At 41.1% G+C, this 17898-nt stretch overlaps 1 protein-coding gene and 1 long non-coding RNA gene across 6 annotated transcripts in view; one reads left to right on the top strand and one right to left on the bottom strand.

Moving 5' to 3' along the window:
* The window catches only part of Zfyve26 (zinc finger FYVE-type containing 26), a 59403-nt gene that overhangs the window by 22908 nt on the left and 18597 nt on the right, over nucleotides 1-17898 (top strand). For all 5 annotated transcript variants that reach the window (XR_013438996.1, XM_040274183.2, XM_005322821.5 and 2 more), the window contains exons 17-31: nucleotides 1344-1463; nucleotides 1566-1730; nucleotides 2419-2637; nucleotides 3538-3640; nucleotides 4521-5266; nucleotides 6627-6823; nucleotides 7619-7723; nucleotides 9457-9579; nucleotides 9972-10148; nucleotides 11455-11701; nucleotides 12454-12552; nucleotides 14559-14722; nucleotides 15375-15511; nucleotides 16584-16615; nucleotides 17256-17392. Coding sequence is in view for 4 of the 5 variants with exons in the window: in XM_040274183.2 (XP_040130117.2) it covers nucleotides 1344-1463; nucleotides 1566-1730; nucleotides 2419-2637; nucleotides 3538-3640; nucleotides 4521-5266; nucleotides 6627-6823; nucleotides 7619-7723; nucleotides 9457-9579; nucleotides 9972-10148; nucleotides 11455-11701; nucleotides 12454-12552; nucleotides 14559-14722; nucleotides 15375-15511; nucleotides 16584-16615; nucleotides 17256-17392 (2771 nt within the window). In the remaining variant the exon portion in view is untranslated. The remainder of the gene's footprint in view (nucleotides 1-1343; nucleotides 1464-1565; nucleotides 1731-2418; nucleotides 2638-3537; nucleotides 3641-4520; nucleotides 5267-6626; nucleotides 6824-7618; nucleotides 7724-9456; nucleotides 9580-9971; nucleotides 10149-11454; nucleotides 11702-12453; nucleotides 12553-14558; nucleotides 14723-15374; nucleotides 15512-16583; nucleotides 16616-17255; nucleotides 17393-17898) is intronic.
* The window catches only part of LOC144377823 (uncharacterized), a 31112-nt gene continuing 20030 nt past the window's right edge, over nucleotides 6817-17898 (bottom strand). Inside the window, exon 3 of the long non-coding RNA XR_013438997.1 lies at nucleotides 6817-9213. This is a non-coding gene — a long non-coding RNA (uncharacterized LOC144377823). The remainder of the gene's footprint in view (nucleotides 9214-17898) is intronic.

The raw sequence follows: 17898 nt of genomic DNA, 5'->3' as shown, positions 1-17898 counted from the left end.
TTCTCTTACTGCATATAGCAGCCTACAATCATTTGGGGATATTCTTTCTTGGCTTAGCTTTAAGTTCAGGGAAGACAAAAGATCTAAAGTTGGTACACCACAGTGATATAGTCACATCAATGTTTATAACAGCACAATTCACAATAGCTAAATTATGGAATCAACCCAGACACCCATTAATAAATGAATGGATGAAGAAATTTTGGTGTGTGTGTGTGTGTGTGTGTGTGTGTGTGTGTGTGTATGTAATGTGTGTGTATATATATACACACACACACACACACACACACACACACAATGGAGTTCTACTTGGTCACATAAAACAATGAAATTATGGCATTTGCTGGTAAATGAGTGGAAATGGAGAATATCATGCTAAGTGAAATAAGCTAAACTTAGAAATTCAAAGGTCAAATGTTCTCTCTCTTGTGCAGAAACTAGAGTAAAATAAAGGAAAGGGGGAAGGAAAGATAACATAAAGAACCAATCAAATATTAAATTAATAGACAAGCAAAAGGAAGTCTATAATAGAGTAAAGGAAGGAGAATGGGAGAGGAAGGGGAGGACAAAAGGGAAAAGGTGGGGTTCATGAACTGAAATCAATTTCCATGCATGTATGAGTTTGTCAGAATGAATCCAACTACCATGTATAACTATAAAACTCTAATAAAAAAATTTAGGGAAGAAATATACATTCAACTATGGCCCAAATAAGGACTGAGGTTGTAACTCAGAGCATGTAGTTGTCATGCCTGAGGCCCTGGGTTCAATCTGCAGCACCACAGAAAAGAAAAGTACAAATGGATTTTTTCATTTAGACCGAAGTCCCCTCCTGGGTGAATCTACCTACCTTAAAACCTGGGACCATCATGAATTTATAAGCCATGTATAAAAGAAAATTCAGTGGATCACAATTGCAGGGAGAATCATGCCTTGAGGTTAATATTGTCCTAGAATGTGCAGATGGAATTCTTAGAGGAATCAGGTATATGAAGACAGAATTAGGCAATCAGAGAAGACAGGATACTAGCTCAAATCCACAGCCAAAGGTAATAACCAAGGCAAATCTACGAAAAGTGCCCATTTGGCTTGGGACAGCAAATTCCACAAGAGTGCCAGAGATTCTGAATCTGGGGCTGTTGACTGCTGAGGCATCGCACCAGAGCCCTACAACCTCAAGCATGGAATAAATCAGACTTGAGGATCATCATCCAAAATGGTCCAACATTTATTTCATCCTTAATATTAGGAAAGATAAAATTACACAAGTAAATACAATACTGAGTATCAGTCTCTGGAAGTATCTAATTTTCTGCATTTCCTTTTCCTTCATCTATTTCCAGGTCGACGGCTAGACCAGGTACACCTCAATACTGAAGGTATTCAAGGTTTTCCAGTTGTTCTTCAGCAAATCACTAAGATTCTCAATTGTCCACTTATATTAGCTGGACAAACTAAATCAGGTGAGTTCCTTCCCTCCTATGCCCCACACTTTTTTTTTTTTCCCCTGGGACTTGGGACATTAGGTCAACAGCCTGTTTCACTTTTTCATTTGCTTTCCATAGAGACTGTGGAAGAAAAGGGAGGAGGCCCTCCCCGCTACAGCATCACTGAGCTGCTTCAGATGTGCTGGCCCAGCCTAACCGAGGACTGTATTGCCAGCCACATCACCCTCTCCCAGCAGTTGGATCAGGTTCTTCAGTCGCTGAGAGAAGCACTTGCACTGCCAGGTAAGGGGCTGTCTTCTCAGGAACAGATAAGCAGATATGAGCTGAACTTGGGAGAAGCAACAGCTGAGAGGGAAGGAGCACTTTGGAGCTGAGGCCCAGGACCCCAGAACTGGGCTCGACCAGCCCTTAGTTGGCTGGGTTACATCTCAAAATTGAACTTCACCCATTTCCCCACCTCTTGTTTGAAAGAATGATTAACACTCTGTTAGAAGGAACATTTTTCAGGCTGGGGCTGTAGCTTAGTGGTAGAGCACCCGCCTTGCACATGTGAGACACTGGGTTCGAGCCTCAACACCACATAAAAATAAATAAAGATATTGTGTCCAACTACAACTAAAAAAAAAAGAAGAAACATTTTTCTTATTCTTATGGGAAGTATACTCAGGAGGTACTTAGTATATATTGATCAACCCTTCTCAAAAGCTTGCTGTGCTTTTTAGAAAGATATTTCACTCCAGAGACAACAGGGCACCAACAGAATTATGTTGCCTGATCTTCCTGACGGAGAATCACTTTGTGCAGATTACCAAATTAGGATTTTATTTCCCCCATCCTCATGTACTGCCCAAGCTGTAGAATGCCCCAGTTAGTGTATAGAAGGCTCAGTTTATGTATTGTTCAGAAATTGACCAAAACTGGATGTACAGACTAAAGCCTATGTCCCTTCCCCTGCCATAACTCCTCTCAGAGTCTAGGAGTACTCCACTGTCTTCCCTGGTGGAACAGGCAGCCCAGAAAGCTCCTGAGGCAGAGGCCCACCCTGTGCGTATCCAGGCTCAGCTCCTCCAAAAGAACCTGAGCAAACAGACCGTGGCAGACAGCAGACAGACTGACTATGTGGGCACCTTCTTCAGTTACTGCCACACACTGGCTGCAGTGCTTCTTCAGAGTTTGAACTCTGAACCTGGTGAGTAGCAAAAAAGAGGAAATGTAGTCATGACTGACCTATAGGTATTTAGGGCAAAGTAGAGAAAAGGTGGTTAACTAAGAGGTTCTGAGTACAGCAATAGCTAAGGACACCAGATTTATAAGATTCTTCTTTTATTCATCTCCATTTAATACATCTTGTTCTAAGTACAGTTGTGCAGCACATGGGAATAGTCAATAAAAATCTCATAGAATTAAGAAATATCTCTGTCAGAGCTTGGGTCCATTGTGGCTTTAAGGATCCAGTAGAGAAATCAAATTTTTGGTATGAGTACCAGATTCTTTCTTGAGTCCACAGAGCAAGAACAGGTAAGTGACCCTAATCTCAAATCCTAACCGCTCCAAAATCCAAAACTTTAAGAGCACCAATCTGATGTCCTAAGTGGGGGATTTCACATTTGACAGGTCACAGTCAAAACATAAGCACATTAAAAATATTGTATAAGTTATCTTAAGGCTCTGTGTTTATCTAAAGTATAATGAAACAGAAATGAATTTTGTATGAGACTTGGGTCTCATCTCTGTGATAACTCATTTTGTGTGTGCAAATATTCCAAAATGTAAAACACTTGTGATCCCAAGCATTTTGTATAGGGATTAGCCAACTTGTACTGCATGCCCTTCGTTCAGGTTGAAGTGAGCAAGAGTGGCTAGACCTGCAATTTTTCTGAGTTAAAGATCTTTAAAGTAGTGGTTTGGTTTAGATAAACTTATGATCAGGATCATGTTTAGATACCCTTTGCTTAGCACGAATCAACAGAAGGGCTTTCAGTGTTGTTTTCTATTTGACATTGTACTTTTGTATGGATTCAAAGAAACAGGACTCTGAACTACTGGAGTCCAGTGGTACAAACAAAGGTCATTGTCTTTGTCTTTATAGATCATGTGGAGGTCAAGATAGGAAATCCCTTTGTTCTTCTACAACAGAGCTCTTCCCAACTGGTGTCACATCTCCTGCTTGAGAAACAAGTTCCCCCTGACAGGTAGGAGCCACCCCATGGGAGTCAGCCCTGACCCTACCTGATTGTTTCATCAAGGAAAGCAAGGGCTCAGTGGGGTTGTGCTTTGGGTCACTACAGGGAGTGGAAATCTCTTCCAGACTTGATTCTTACAGTATTTCAAAAATCAACGTACTTTTTTTTTTTTTGTCTCTTGCCACTGCTAACATGTATATTGCAAGTATAGATAAATCTTCACTATGGCTAGGCAAAATTCAAAAGCTTGAAAGCTATAGTTAAGTAGGTTGTAGGAAAATAAGCATTCTCAGAGATTGTTAATGTGTTACAGATTGGTATAACTCCAGTGGAAAAACAATTTGTCAGTATCTATAAAATTTGCAAATTTATATACCCTTTGACAGACCAATTCATTTGGGGGAATTCATCTGAAGCTTTATTATACATATGAAAAGTAATGTATATGCAACAGATCAGAAGACTCCATTGTTCACTAAAAGGAAACTAGTTATGTTCCTCTCATAATGGAATATTTTGTAACTGAAAAATCATAAGGGTCCTCTATACAGAGGGGTAAGGACAGATTTCTCAAATATGTTATTAAATGAAAAAGTAAAGGACAGATCAATGCATCCAATAGACTACCTTCTGTATGTGTACATGTGTATATTTAAGAGGAAAGAGCAAGGGCTGTGGCTCAGTGGTAGAGCACTTGCCTGCACAAGACTGGGTTCAGTCCCCAGTGCTGCAAAAAAAAAAAAAAAAAAAAAAGCAGGGGGCAGGGGGACGGATACTTAAAAAAAAAGTACTTTCATTTGCATTTGCTGTGTAAGCATTAAGAAATTAAGACTGGATGATAGTGCCTATGTATTCAGATCTTACATGCCCTCTGCTTCTCTCCCTCTAGGTTGGCAGCCCTTCTGGCCCGAGAGGGTCTCAGCCTAAGTGTGCCACAGGTCATTGTCAGCTGCTGTTGTGAGCCACTTACTCTTTGTTCTTCTCTACAAAGCCAGCAGACATCATCCCTTCTGACCCACCTGGGAGTCCTGGCCCAGCAGCACACCTCCCACTGCCTGAATGATCTCCCCCTTTCTATGCCAAGTTCCCCTCAGCCAACTGAGAATTTCACATTGGAGAGAAAGTCCCATTCTTCCCCAAAGGACTCATCGCTTCCAGCTCTTACCTCCTCTGCCTTGTCCTTCCTTAAGTCCTGCTCAAAACTTCTGGCCACAGTGGCCTGCCTGGGGGCTTCCCCAGGAATGAAGGTCAGCAAGCCCAGCTTGTTGTGGAAGGAGCTGCGTGGTCACAAGGAGATGCCTATGACTGCAGAGCAGGTAGCCCAGGAGTGTGACCACCTCCTGGAACAGTTCCCTACGCTCAAGGCCTCCCTCTTGGCAGCCTGGGAGCCCCTATGCAGGCCCTCTGAGGAAGGGAAAAGTCTGGCATCCAGTCTTTGTGGTCAGGCCAGTCTCTCTACTGTGCTCCTGGGCCTGCATTCTCCCACTGCCCTGGATGTACTGACCAAGGCCTTTGAGGAAGCCCTGGTGACCAGAGATTGGCTACGGGCCCTACAGTTAACTGAAGTGTACGGGCGAGATGCAGACGATCTGAGTGGCATAAGGGATGCAGTCCTGAGCTGTGCTGTGGCATGTGGTGAGCAAAACTTACACCTATCTCTTTCACTAGTGGCAAGTATTTACCAAGCATAACATCACATTGAATGACTCTAGAGAAAGGTATCACCATAACTTCATTTTATTGAGAGAAGATCAAGGTTCTGAGAGGTTAGAAAAGTTGCCAGGATGGCAAGTGGTAGATTTGAAGTTAGAATCTAAGTTTATCCTACTCTAGAATGGGCACACAACCAGTAACTGGTAGTCTCAATTCTGCTTATCAGAATTATTTTGAAATTCTGTAAAGGAAACATAACCTAGGCTTCATTCTCAAAGGCCCAGGATGGTATTCACGCAAGTCATGATTTTAAAACAGATAAGCAATTTTTTTCTGTAAAGGACTTTGTAGGCTATATGATCCTTATTGTAACTATTCAACTCTGATACTGTAGCATGAAAGCAGCCATAGCCTATACATAAATGAATGAGCATGGCTGTATTCTAATTTTATTTATAAAAAAAAAAACCATGAGGGCTGGGGTTGTGGCTCTGTGGTAGAGCAATTGTCTAGCACATGTGAGGCACTGGGTTCGACCCTGAGCACCACATAAGAGTAAATAAGTAAAGATATTGTGTCCATCTACATTTTAAAAAAAAAAATGTACTTTAAAAGCGCCCCAAGAGTTTTTTATTTGTAACCAGAATGGAAAGCCAATAAGCTACAATCCTCCACTAGACAAAACAAGAGTCAGGTGTGCTGTAGAGAATGGCTTTTGGGTAGGAGGCTTGGCTGCCCTTTGGGAAGGAGAAAACACTTCCTTGAGAAGGTGGACAAAGCCACTGAGAGGCTTTATGATGTTAAGTCCTTGGAGTCTGTTTTTTGTATTCTAAGATCAGAGCTATGAAATGGGTGTGGGAGAGAGCTACTAAGTAGTAAGATAGCAAATATCCACGGAGTGAAACTAGTTTATCTGAAGTAACTTTCAAGTGATTATATAAGATGCAGAGTAGAAATTGCAGGGAAAACCACGGTTCCGCTGATGAAATGAATCTGAAAGAATGTTCTATATGCATCTTGCCAAACATGGAAAGCTTCTTCAGACCCCCTTCCTGCCTTGTTTTTTCTCCTCTCCTTGTCCTTACCCACTTCTCTGCCTTCTGAAAGTCCCGTGACTATGGTCAGGTTTGCATAAAGGAACACATAGGGGTGTGGGATTTCTCCTTGTCATCTAATGGTTCAAATGTAAAAACTAGTTAAGGTTACGTGAATCTTTAAGGTCTTCCAAGCTCCTGTTTTAAGAGATCAAACAAAGCCCTCCCTTAAGAAGTAAACTGGCCTCTTGAGTATTTCTATTGCTAAACTTGCTGTCTCTTGTTGTGTCATCATATGTGTCTTTTAGACAAGGAAGGTTGGCAATACCTATTTCCTATAAAGGATGCATCTCTGAGAAGTCAGCTGGCCCTACGGTTTGTGGACAGGTGGCCCCTGAAGTCGTGCCTGGAAATCCTGGCCTACTGCATTTCAGACACAACTGTCCAAGAAGGACTAAAGTCTGAGTTGCAGAGGAAGTTGGCAGAGCTTCAGGTGTATCAGAAGGTATGGACGCTGACATCAAGAGAAGGAAACAGGCTTCTCACCCTGTTAACAACCTCTGCCTATGTTCATATGATGAGGGATTTTAAGAAACACAGAATATTGGCTGACTTTACCCTGCATCTGACTTCAGTTCTTAGGTGAATGGAGAGGAGGCCTCCTGTATGGTTCCTGTGTTATTTACTCCTGTTATTTTAAATACATCTGCATCAAGCAAGGTTAATAATAACAAAGTTGTTGAAATGGTGCTCTACAGTCCACAAGGTTTTTTTAAGCTTGTGTATGTTTTAAGTATGTTTTTTCTTAAAGATTTTTAAATTTCAAGAGCCCTTTTGAAAGGATGCATGAGAGTAACAATTTTTAGTAAAAGATAGTTGTGGGACAAGTGTTATATCCACCTAAAGAGGCTCTTCAACAGTTTTCATGCAAAGCTAAAATACTGCAGGAAAGGCCAGAAGAAAATGTCTTGGGTGGGGTTTTGAAATGCAGCTTGGAACAAGTGACCCCAGAAGGCTGGATAAGCTTTGAGCCTCTCAGAATTGTCTTCCCCAGTAAAAGGCCCTGATCTTGGCCTCCCATTTAGCCTTTTCTGCTTGATTTTACTTCCCAGGGAAGTTCACTCTCCTCTCTAAACAATCTTTGCCCTGTTTGCTCTTTTCCTCCTCTTTCCTAAAAGTTCTAACACTGGGCTTTGGGCCTGACATCTAGGGATGGCTCTTCCCTGAACTCATCAGTGACTCATTCATGGAGGGAGGGAGAAGCTAGTGTTGATTGATGGATTCTCCTGTCTTTCCTTAGATTCTAGGCTTGCAGGATCCCCCAGTGTGGCATGACTGGCAGACCCTCAGGAGCCGCTGTGTTGAGGACCCATCATCTGTCATGAACATGATTCTAGAAGCACAGGTATCATTTTCCAGAGTGGTACCCCCTTCATTCTCCTTGCTGAGCTGCAACTCCTTAGCTGGTTGTATAGACCCCTTTCTATGTATCAGTAGCCAGTTTTATAATTATATGACATTCCTTTTTTTTTTAATTGTGAAATTTGCCAGCATACTAATAAGTGTAGAGAATAATACAATCAATGCTTTTATCCTTGTATTCATTGTGAGTTTTTCTATACTATGTACACTAGGTACAGAATGTATATGTAAAAGCAGAATTATTGTGTCATCAGCATGAGCATCCTCACCTTCGCTAGGATGATATCAAATTCTACTGGTTATATTCTCACACACAGTTCCTATTGCTCCACATACTCACCAACTTTTTATGTTGTCCAACTTCGATTTTTTCCCATTAGATGGTATCTCATTGTTTTAATTTATATTTCCATGATTAGTAATACATGTGAATATCTTTCCTATGTTTATTGGCCATTCGAGTATTAACTAGAATTTTATCTGACTTTTAAGAATCTGATATACCATAGCTCAAAATGTAGATGTTCACTGAGTGTGGTAGTGCACACCTGTAACTAGCTACTCGGGAGGCTGAGACAGGACGGTCACAAGTCTAAGGCCAATCTAGGCAACTTAGTGAGATCCTAGGGATGTAGCTAAGTAATAGAGCTTACCTAGCATGTGTGAGGCCCTAGGTTCAAATCCCTAATATCAAAAAAAAAAAAAAGTGGATGCTCACTCAGGTGTACTTTTGTTTGTTTTTTGTTTTTTGGGGGAGTGGTACACCCAGGATTGAACTCGGGGGCACTTGACCACTGAGCCATCAGATGTTCTTTTGTTCAGGAAATATTTACTGGATATAGGGGTCTCTATGCTAGATAGCAGTGAGAACAAAAATAATTAGGTTTAGTCTCTGCCCTGGAGTGGCACATTTTAGGGAGATGGGTGATATAAGATGTTTCCTGAGGTGGATATAATATAGTATATCAACTAAGAAGTAAGCCAAGTTCATAGGAACTCAGGTAGGGCTCCTGACATAACCTGAGACACAAGGAAACATCCTAAAGAAGGCACCCCAGGAAGAAGTGTGGGGAGGGCATCCCAGACACCACCATACTGGAACATTTGGACAAAGCCCTGAGAATTCTATCCCCTGAAATTAATAGAGTTCTAAATTGAGGGTGGGAAAGTAAAAGGAGGGCATGGATAGAATTTAATCTCAGTATGTTTGCTTGGCCCATATAGTACTGATCCACAGAATTCTTATTTTTCCATATTCACTTCATTGACAACATTTTTTAAATGGGCATTTGTTAATTTTAAAAAAATTGTTTTAATTTTTAGAAGTCTGACAATACTGGGTCTTCATATGGCTATAATCAGAGTTGAGCAAGTGCTACCTCCTTGGAAGCATCTTCTCAGTTTTCTCCCATTCTCACCCAGGGCTGACACCAAGTGTCATTATGTCATCTGCTTCTCTTTTTTATGATAGAGCTGGAAGGAAGGAAAATTATATTAACAGTCAGCCTGCTTCAGTCATTTTCTTACTTTACCTTGTTACTCTAGTTTCTAAATTTCTGATCTCACTTAAGTCCCATAGTAAAGATCCCATCAGCATGTACCAAACATTCCTGAGGCTTAGAAGACTCAAGACTGCTGAGAAAAATCAGGCAAAAGTTAGATAAGTTAACAAGGCCAGTAACTTAAAGGGATTGAACCTGTTGTGTTTCCTTCCAGGAATATGAGCTGTGTGAGGAGTGGGGCTGCCTCTACCCCATTCCAAGGGAACACTTAATCAGCCTTCATCAAAAGCATCTTCTCCACCTTCTAGAAAGAAGAGATCAGGAAAAGGCTCTGCAAGTAAGCCTCTGATTTTTCCCATTTTTCATTTGGGAAGGGACAAGAAGATTGGTCAGCTCAGAAGGCTTTTTCATGCAGAATCCCATACAAAGTATTTGCTATCTTAGATGTGCCCCTTCATGGCCTTCAAGAGCCAGTTATAGTCGGCTTGAGAAGAAGGTGCCTAGCCCTACTTTATGTGCCACATGGAGCAGATGGGTCCAGGATTCTGCTGGACTCTGGTCCTATCAAGGCCATAGCTCCTTCATGAAGCTGTGGAGGTAGTAAAAAATGAGTGTGGAGAAAGGATTAGCCCAAAATGGAAAACCTGAATATTCCTTTCTCAAACCAAATAAGACTGGCCTGAGAGTTCTTCAACAGGCCTCACCATTCTCCTACCCTCACTGCAACAGCTCCTGCAGAGAATCCCTGATACCACCATGTGCCTTGAGGTCACAGAGCAGTCCCTTGACCAGCATCCTAGCTTGGCCACTTCACACTTCTTGGCCAACTACCTCACCACCCACTTCTATGGAGAACTGACTGACGTCCGACACTGTGAAATCCAGGCACTGTACATGGGATCCAAGGTAAGGATAAAGGGGATTCAGGAGAGCATGACTAAGGGGCTGACTGCTGGCCCCACTCCCACTTTAGAACCTGCCCTCTCAGTGGTCTTTCAGCCAGCACCTGCCCAAAATGGAAAACTTGAATATTCCTTCAGGTTTAGCCTGAATAGTCTTAGCCTGTGCTATATAAAATTCTAACCTAGCATCCCACCATATCCTGGTTAAGTCTCCTAGGACTTATACTGCCCTGCCTCCAAAGAGAATTTTACTTGATTCTCTCATGTTTTCTATAGAACCCACTGTATCAGTTCTGACATTTATTAGAATCATTTGGACTTTTAAAAATACTAGTAGTTGCCTTCCATTCCAAACCAATTAAAACCGGTCTTGAGATGATTAGTCTTGAGGGTTGTCTGTCTTGCTAAACAGATGAGATAATAGGTCCTTAGCTTTTCTGTATAACCTTGTAGACACTAATCAAAGAAATTATAAGATAGAAAAAGTAATCCGATAAAGGAGAGTTTGGAGAAAGAGGGGACCCTCTGGCACTCTTCTAATTTTTCTGATTAGCCATTGCATATACACTCTCACATAGAACAGCTACCAGTAGAGCTGTGAATGTGATGACTTTCCCCTAAGAAAATAAACCTTTTTTTACCTTTTTGATGCACTGTACCTAAGTTGGGGAAGATCTTTATAAATTGGCAATGGACAGAACAGAACCAGTGAACTCATTTCAAGCTAGTGATCGTGACCTTTAAAGGGAGTTTAGATTCATCATTTACTGTAGAACATAGGAAGTACCAGCTTTAGGTAGCCCACTGACATCACCTTGTATTGTTCCTTCTAACTAAAGCCTCACATAGATGGAATGCATTAAGGGCCAGGAAGAGCTCAGCCAACCTGGAGGGTCTAGGCCAGGGATCAGCAGATCACCACCTGTCTGCCAAATCCAGTCCTCAGTCTGGTTTTGTAATCAAGTTTTATTGGAACACAAGCATGTCACTCATTTATATATTTGCCTGTGGTTGCTTTTGTGCTGTGTTGGCAAAGTTAAATAGTTATGAATCCTGAGGACTAAATGATTTACTGTCTTACTCTTTATAGACAAGGATTACCAACCCTTTGTCTAAGTAAAGATCCTTGGGGTACTTCTCAGTTGCCACCTAGAGGATTTAGATGGGAGTTCTGCCTTGCTTCCTGAAAGACTCCTGGCCCTTTGCAATAATGCTATGGGCCTTTTAGTCTCTGACACCTTTCCCTTTCTCCCTTTCTTCTGAAACTTGTGTACTGTTTTCTTTACTCTGCAAATCTACCTCACAAACAGGTTCTGCTGACCCTGCCTGAGCAGCACCGGGCTAGCTATTCCCATTTGTCCTCCAGTCCTCTGCTTATGTTGGAGCAGCTGTTGATGAACATGAAAGTGGATTGGGCCACTGTGGCTGTACAGACCCTGCACCAGCTGCTGACCAGGCAGGAGATTGGCTTCACCATGGATGACGTTGACTTGCTGCTTTCCAGATATGCAGGCAAAGCCCTGGACTTCCCATACCCTCTGAGAGAGAAACGATCAGGTAACTGCCAACATCCTAGATGGCAATTCAACATAGAGGAAGAGACACCATGCTACATTCTCAGTTTTGGTTTTTTTCTCTTTCATTATTTTGGGTTTGATTGAGAGTGAAAGGAATATACTTTGAGAGACAACTCTTTATTATATAGGAGATATCTTAGCCTTAGAAGAAAGTAGGAGGCAAGCCAGAATTAAAGGATGGTAAACAACCACTGCATGCATAATAACATAAAGATTTGGGGAACCAAATATACTGGAAATAGCATTTGTCTGGCCTTGTTATAGTGGGCTCTTAAATGCCATTATTTCTTATGGAGAGGACGCTTTATTCCCAGGGTCACATTAGATATTACTTGTATTTGAGTTGACTCAGCCTCTTCTAGAATGAAGAAAAATAAGTATGAACTAATGTCCCCAGCCAGCTCTTTTTTCTATGATATCTTCTTAGATATTATAAATCAAGTGCATCATTGAAGTGTCTTCCACATCCTGCTGGGCATTTTTAGATTTATGTTGTAAAATCCTAGTGTTTGCTTCATTATCTCTTGTGCCTGAATATGGCTTGATTTTTGAGAAGTTTAAGAAACATGTAGTTCCTGGCTCAGAAGTGCCACTGTCATTCTATATACATAACTAGTGCAATTACAGATAAGAGTCAGGAAAACCAACTAAGCTTTGAACTGAATACCTAGCACAAGGAATAAAGATGCTTATAGTAGACCGATATTTTGTTGGCATTTTCCCTCTCGACAGAATCTGTGATTCAACTCCAGGAAATTGTCCATCAGGCTTCAGATCCTGAGACCCTGTCTAGATCATCATCAGCAGAGTTCTCTGCGGCTACTGCTCCTGGTAAGAACTGATTCTGAGAATTACCCATTTTTTTCAATTCAATTCTGCCTTATTTGGACCTTCTGGTTCTTTTGTCTCTTTCTTCATTTACATTATATTTTTTCATAGTTCACTTCAGCTTTGTATATCCCAGGAGATTGAATACCCACTTGACTCTCTTTATTTGCTATAATATGTCCAAACACTGAATTTGTGAATTCTGAATTGCTCCAAAGAGAAACATATATATATATATACACACACACAACATACTTCTCACATAGTTTATATTCTTAAATTCTAAAAATAATGCATCATCATAGATTCTATTTTCCTTATTTTGCAAAAGGGAAAGAGAAGTGACTTCTCTGAGGCACCCCACTAACAAGTGCCAGAGTTGGAATTCAAACTCTATTCATCTGGTCCCAGAGCCAGAGCTTCTTACTCTGTGCTGCCCTGTACTTTTTCTATCCTCTGATCACCACATGAGAGCTGAGACAATAGAGAAGAGCATCATTTTATTCAGCCTCAACTGAGAACTTGAGTGTTGAGAGATTTAAAATTTTCACCACTCTAGATATGTCCATGAATGACTGAAAGCCCTGTAGGGATTGATTTTGAGTTCACATAGAGATTTTAGCAAATAGGCAAATTCACAAATATAGAATCTGCTAATAATGAGGATCAAATGTATTTAATCCCCAGTTAAATTCTATTACCCACACAGGAAACAAAGTCCTTGAAGTCCTCAGCCTTTCCACCACCCTCTCTCCCCAGTCTCCAGCACATGCCCAGTGGCCTACATGCAGAAGCAGCTCAGCCATTGTTTTGCTAAATGAAAGGAAAGAATGCTTGCACTGTCTTCTGGGTGCTGCTAGGAGTCAATGTTTTTCAGTTCTCGTTTTCCGTGTCCAGCCAAAATTGTTCTGCTAGGTGACAAGAAATTCCCTTAGGTATCATAAATCAAAGACTGTGGCATTCCCTGTCCATACTTGGAGAATTTGCCATGTTATTTACAATAACCAGCAAGGGCAAGATTTAGACTTGCAGGTATATGAGTAGCTTCATGTACCAGTGTATAAATTTCTAAAAGACAAAGACTTTTATTAAACAAAGTCATAACACCATTATCATACCTAAACAAAAATGAAACAGTGACTCATTATTACCAAATATCCTGTCAGTATTCAAATTTTCCCAGTAAAGATTTTTTTACAGCTGGTTTTTCTATAATCAAGATCTAAATAATGTCCACACATGGCCTTTGGCTAAAATATCTTTTCAAGTATTTTCTAACAGAAGATCACCCCACCTCTTTGCTTTTTTATTCCCCCCAGCACCACCACCTTTATTTTATTTGGGGAGAAAACTGGGTCATTTGTCCCATAGAACCACATACGTGCTGGATTTTGCTAGTTACCTTCCTGTCTGGGTCTCTGTTTCCTGAATATCTATTACACTGGCCATTTGAGCTAGAAGCTGTCTTGAGTCAGGCATGACATTTAATTTTTTTTTTAAGCTACTACAGGTTTTTTTTTTTTTTCAGTTGTAGTTGGACACAATACCTCTATTTTGTTTGTTTATTTTTATATGGTGCTGAGGATCGAACCCAGTGCCTCACCTCACACATGCGAGGCAAGCACTCTACCGCTGAGCCACAGCCCAGCCCTGATGATATTAATTTTTAATTTATTTTAATCATAGAACAGTATACCATTATTTTATTTATGGGCTGCAAAGGACCGAAGCCAGCTCCATGCATGTAAGGCAAGCACGCTACCACTGAGCCACAACCCCAGCCCCAGACTGATATTTTTTGGTAATAATTGATAAGTTTTATTGTGCATTTACAAGAGGAGTTACACAGTGTTCCATTATCTCTCTTTTGTAATGCAACCAGCCAACTGATGCTCATTAACTGCATCTTTTATTTCAGCAGGGCTTTGTAAAACAGTGAAATTCTATTCTTCTTTCTAAATTATGAACTGGAACATTGATCACCTTTTACTCTGAACTCTGGCTCCCAGGTGTTTCCCTTGTAAATTCCCCCAGTCCAAGGGAGAGGAGTTTCCCTCAGAGTCAGCCACTGCTAGAATTTGTGCCACCAGCAACACCCCCTGCCAGGCACCAGTGGATACCGGATGAGAGCGAGAGCCTCTGCATGGTCTGCTGCAGGGAACATTTCACTATGGTGAGTGGAACAGGGCCTCAGCATCACTGCAGGAATTGAAAGGGAAGCTCCTTTCAGTATCCTCTTATAAACTAGAGGTGATATGTTAATTGACTCATGGAACTCTTGAGACTGTATACAACAATAAATGGTACCATACTTAGCACAATATCTGCCTGTAAGATTAATTCAATGTGAATGAAAATGATGATGATCTGATTTCTCTACTGTTTCCTGCTCCTCTGTTAAAGAGGTATAAGATGTCTTTCAACCTCTCATAATGAAATGAGGTTGTACTTGTAAAAACATTTGGAAAAAGGATGCTTTTTCGTCATCATCAATACTGTGCAGAAATGTGATCCTCTCTGCCTGAGAAAGTCACTTTTTCCCCACAACTTTTTGGCTGTGTGTGTCCACATGTTGCCTCATACACAAGTAAAACTTGGCAGAAGCTATTAATTGCAAAACTCTGCATGACTTGGAATCTTTGCCTATGAGTTGATGTTTTAAAATGGCAGCTTTTTAAGGGCAAGGCCTTCTGTATTCATTTTCAGTAGAGGCCCAAGTATCTCGTGCTCTTAATAAGCCACATCTGACTACAACCAAGTATAAATGGACTGATTGTGGTCTCACTTTTGCTTCTTCCCTCTTTTATCCCAATGACGTTCCTCAGTTTAACAGGCGTCATCATTGTCGCCGCTGTGGCCGGCTAGTGTGTGGTTCCTGCTCCACCAAGAAAATGGTGGTGGAAGGCTGCAGAGAGAACCCTACCCGCGTGTGTGACCAGTGCTACAGTTACTACAACCAAGAGTGAGTGTCCTGCAGTGAGACTGATACTAATACTGACCACTCCACCCTTCCCCAGGTCCTTTTATTTCTAAGAGTCTCATTCTAGAGAACATTTCAAATCTGGACCACTTCCAGAAATGTTTAATTTAACATTCATACTACAATGCCATTAATTCTACAGAAAAACGTTTGTAGACTGATCTTGGTCAGAGAAACTAGTATGAGAGGAGGTTGGGATGAGAGAAAGCAGTGTTTAAGGGGCTTGCATGCTGTTCTCTCTGAAATCAGGACATTTGGTTTATCAATCCTCTCCAGATTGAGGCCACTGATCTTACTTCAACACTTCACCTATTTTCTGCTAAGACTGGCTTCAGCTGGGCTCAGAAGGAATGTTACACCTGCAGAATATTTGGGTATTTCCTATATCAGCTCTAGTCCTAGCTTGCTACCCAGTTAGAAGAGCCCTTATACTTTCCCACACATAGTTCACCTCCAGAAAATTTTCAAACACTGTTCACACCTTTGTCAAGACAGATCAAAACCAGGTTTGCTGGCTAAGTGTCACTCAGTCTTTCCACTACTGATAACAAAGGTTATCAAGTAGTGAAACCAAAACTCTGGGAATAAGGGCCAAAGCAACTATCCAGAAGCAAAATTGCTTTGAATTCTCCATGCTTTTATTTTATTTAATAGACTTAATTAGATTCAACGTTCTACTCAATAGCATTTTTATGTTGGTTTTAATATGAACAGTTTTGGTCATCATTTGACATGATGAAATTGCTATACCTTCAAAGTAGAGAACAAGTATACAGAATCAAGGAGACCAATGGGAAAGCTATTACAGACTCCAGTAGTAAATGATGAAGTCCCTTACTGAGACAAAGAGAGATAGGGACATTTAAAAGGTGTTTAGGAGGTGGAATGGACAGGACATGGTGAGAGATTGGCTATGACAGGTGAGGGAGAGAAGAGTTATGGATGATTCCCTGATATCTCACTTGAGTAACAGAGTAAATGCCAGTGTTCTACACTAAGCTCTAAACAAAGAGAAGGAATGATTCAGACGCTTAATTTTTCTTTCTGTTTCTAGTACACCAGAGGAGAATCCAGGTCAATTAGAAGGTAAGGCCTCATCACATTCTCCATGACTCTTCATATGCTCAACTTGGCACTGTCTTCAGTCTGCCTGCAACAGTTGTTACACTCAATGGCAACTCAATCCAGCTTGTTTGCCAAAGAAAATTCTTGGTCTTCTATCAGTTCTTGGTCTGTTTCCCTTGATGCTTATCGTATTAACTTATCACACAGGCCCATTAGCTTTCAGTATTAAGAAGGTCAGCAACTAACAAATTTAGTCCTTATCTTTTCATAGGTTATTTCTCTCCCTAACCCCAAGCTCCACTTCACTACCATCCTAATATCCAAGGCTTCCTCCTTCCCCCTAGGTAGTCACTGTTAACAGTTTGGTCAATAACCTTCCACAGTAGGTTGTTTGTAGAGTATCTATTTGAGAACCATGTGCCTTTCAGGGTTTTTCATGTGAGGCAACAGAGTTGTATGACATCATCCCAGGTCTGTGCCTGGGGAAGAAGGTGGACATGCCTAATGGGGTCTCCTATAGGAAACAAAAGAGTCCAAGAGAGAGAAAAGGGTCCTCAGATAGCAGGCATGTATTTTGCCTCCAATCACTCCAGCTTACTGGATTGGGCTAGACTGAACTGCAAACCAGTGACTGACACATGAATGACAATTCTCTTCTCAGTGCCAGACAGCTCTAAGAGCGAAAGCCCCCCATATTCAGCTGTGGTGAGAGTCCCCAAAGTGGCTGAAGTGGAATGGATTTTGAGTCTGAATGAGGAGGAAAATGAGCTGGTGCGGAGTGAATTTTACTATGAGCAGGTAATAGTAATAAATTGTAAAGGCTATTAAAGTCTCTTTATGGTGTTTAATAGTATGGCTGGAACTACAGAGGTAGGTGAATACAGCCTGGCCTGCACTTGCTTACTGTGAAATAATATGGGAGCTAAGACCAGTAATCTGATTAAAGCAGAGGATGAAGAACATTTCAGGAAATGTACAAGAGGAGACCAGGAAAGGCTTCATGGAATTTAAGATGAGTCTCAGGAGCTGAGAATGTGGCTCAGTGGTAAAACACCCCTGGGTTCAATCCCAGGGGCCAAAAATAATAATGATAATAAGATGAGTCTTGGAAAAGGGTTAAGAGTGTGATATGCAGAAATTTGGGCACTACAAAGGGAATGAAGATAGAGGAAGGAAAAAGTACAAAATTAAAATGTCTGAGTAAAGGCACAGTGTCAGAAACTACAGGGCATGATTGGGGAATTGGAAGTTAATGTGAAAGGAACATAGAATGTGGATAGGGAGTGAAAGGTAGATTTGAGAAG

The sequence above is a fragment of the Ictidomys tridecemlineatus genome, chromosome 5 (genome assembly GCF_052094955.1).
Source record: "Ictidomys tridecemlineatus isolate mIctTri1 chromosome 5, mIctTri1.hap1, whole genome shotgun sequence".
Lineage (NCBI taxonomy): Eukaryota > Metazoa > Chordata > Mammalia > Rodentia > Sciuridae > Ictidomys > Ictidomys tridecemlineatus.
This window is presented reverse-complemented; position numbering and strand designations above follow the sequence as displayed.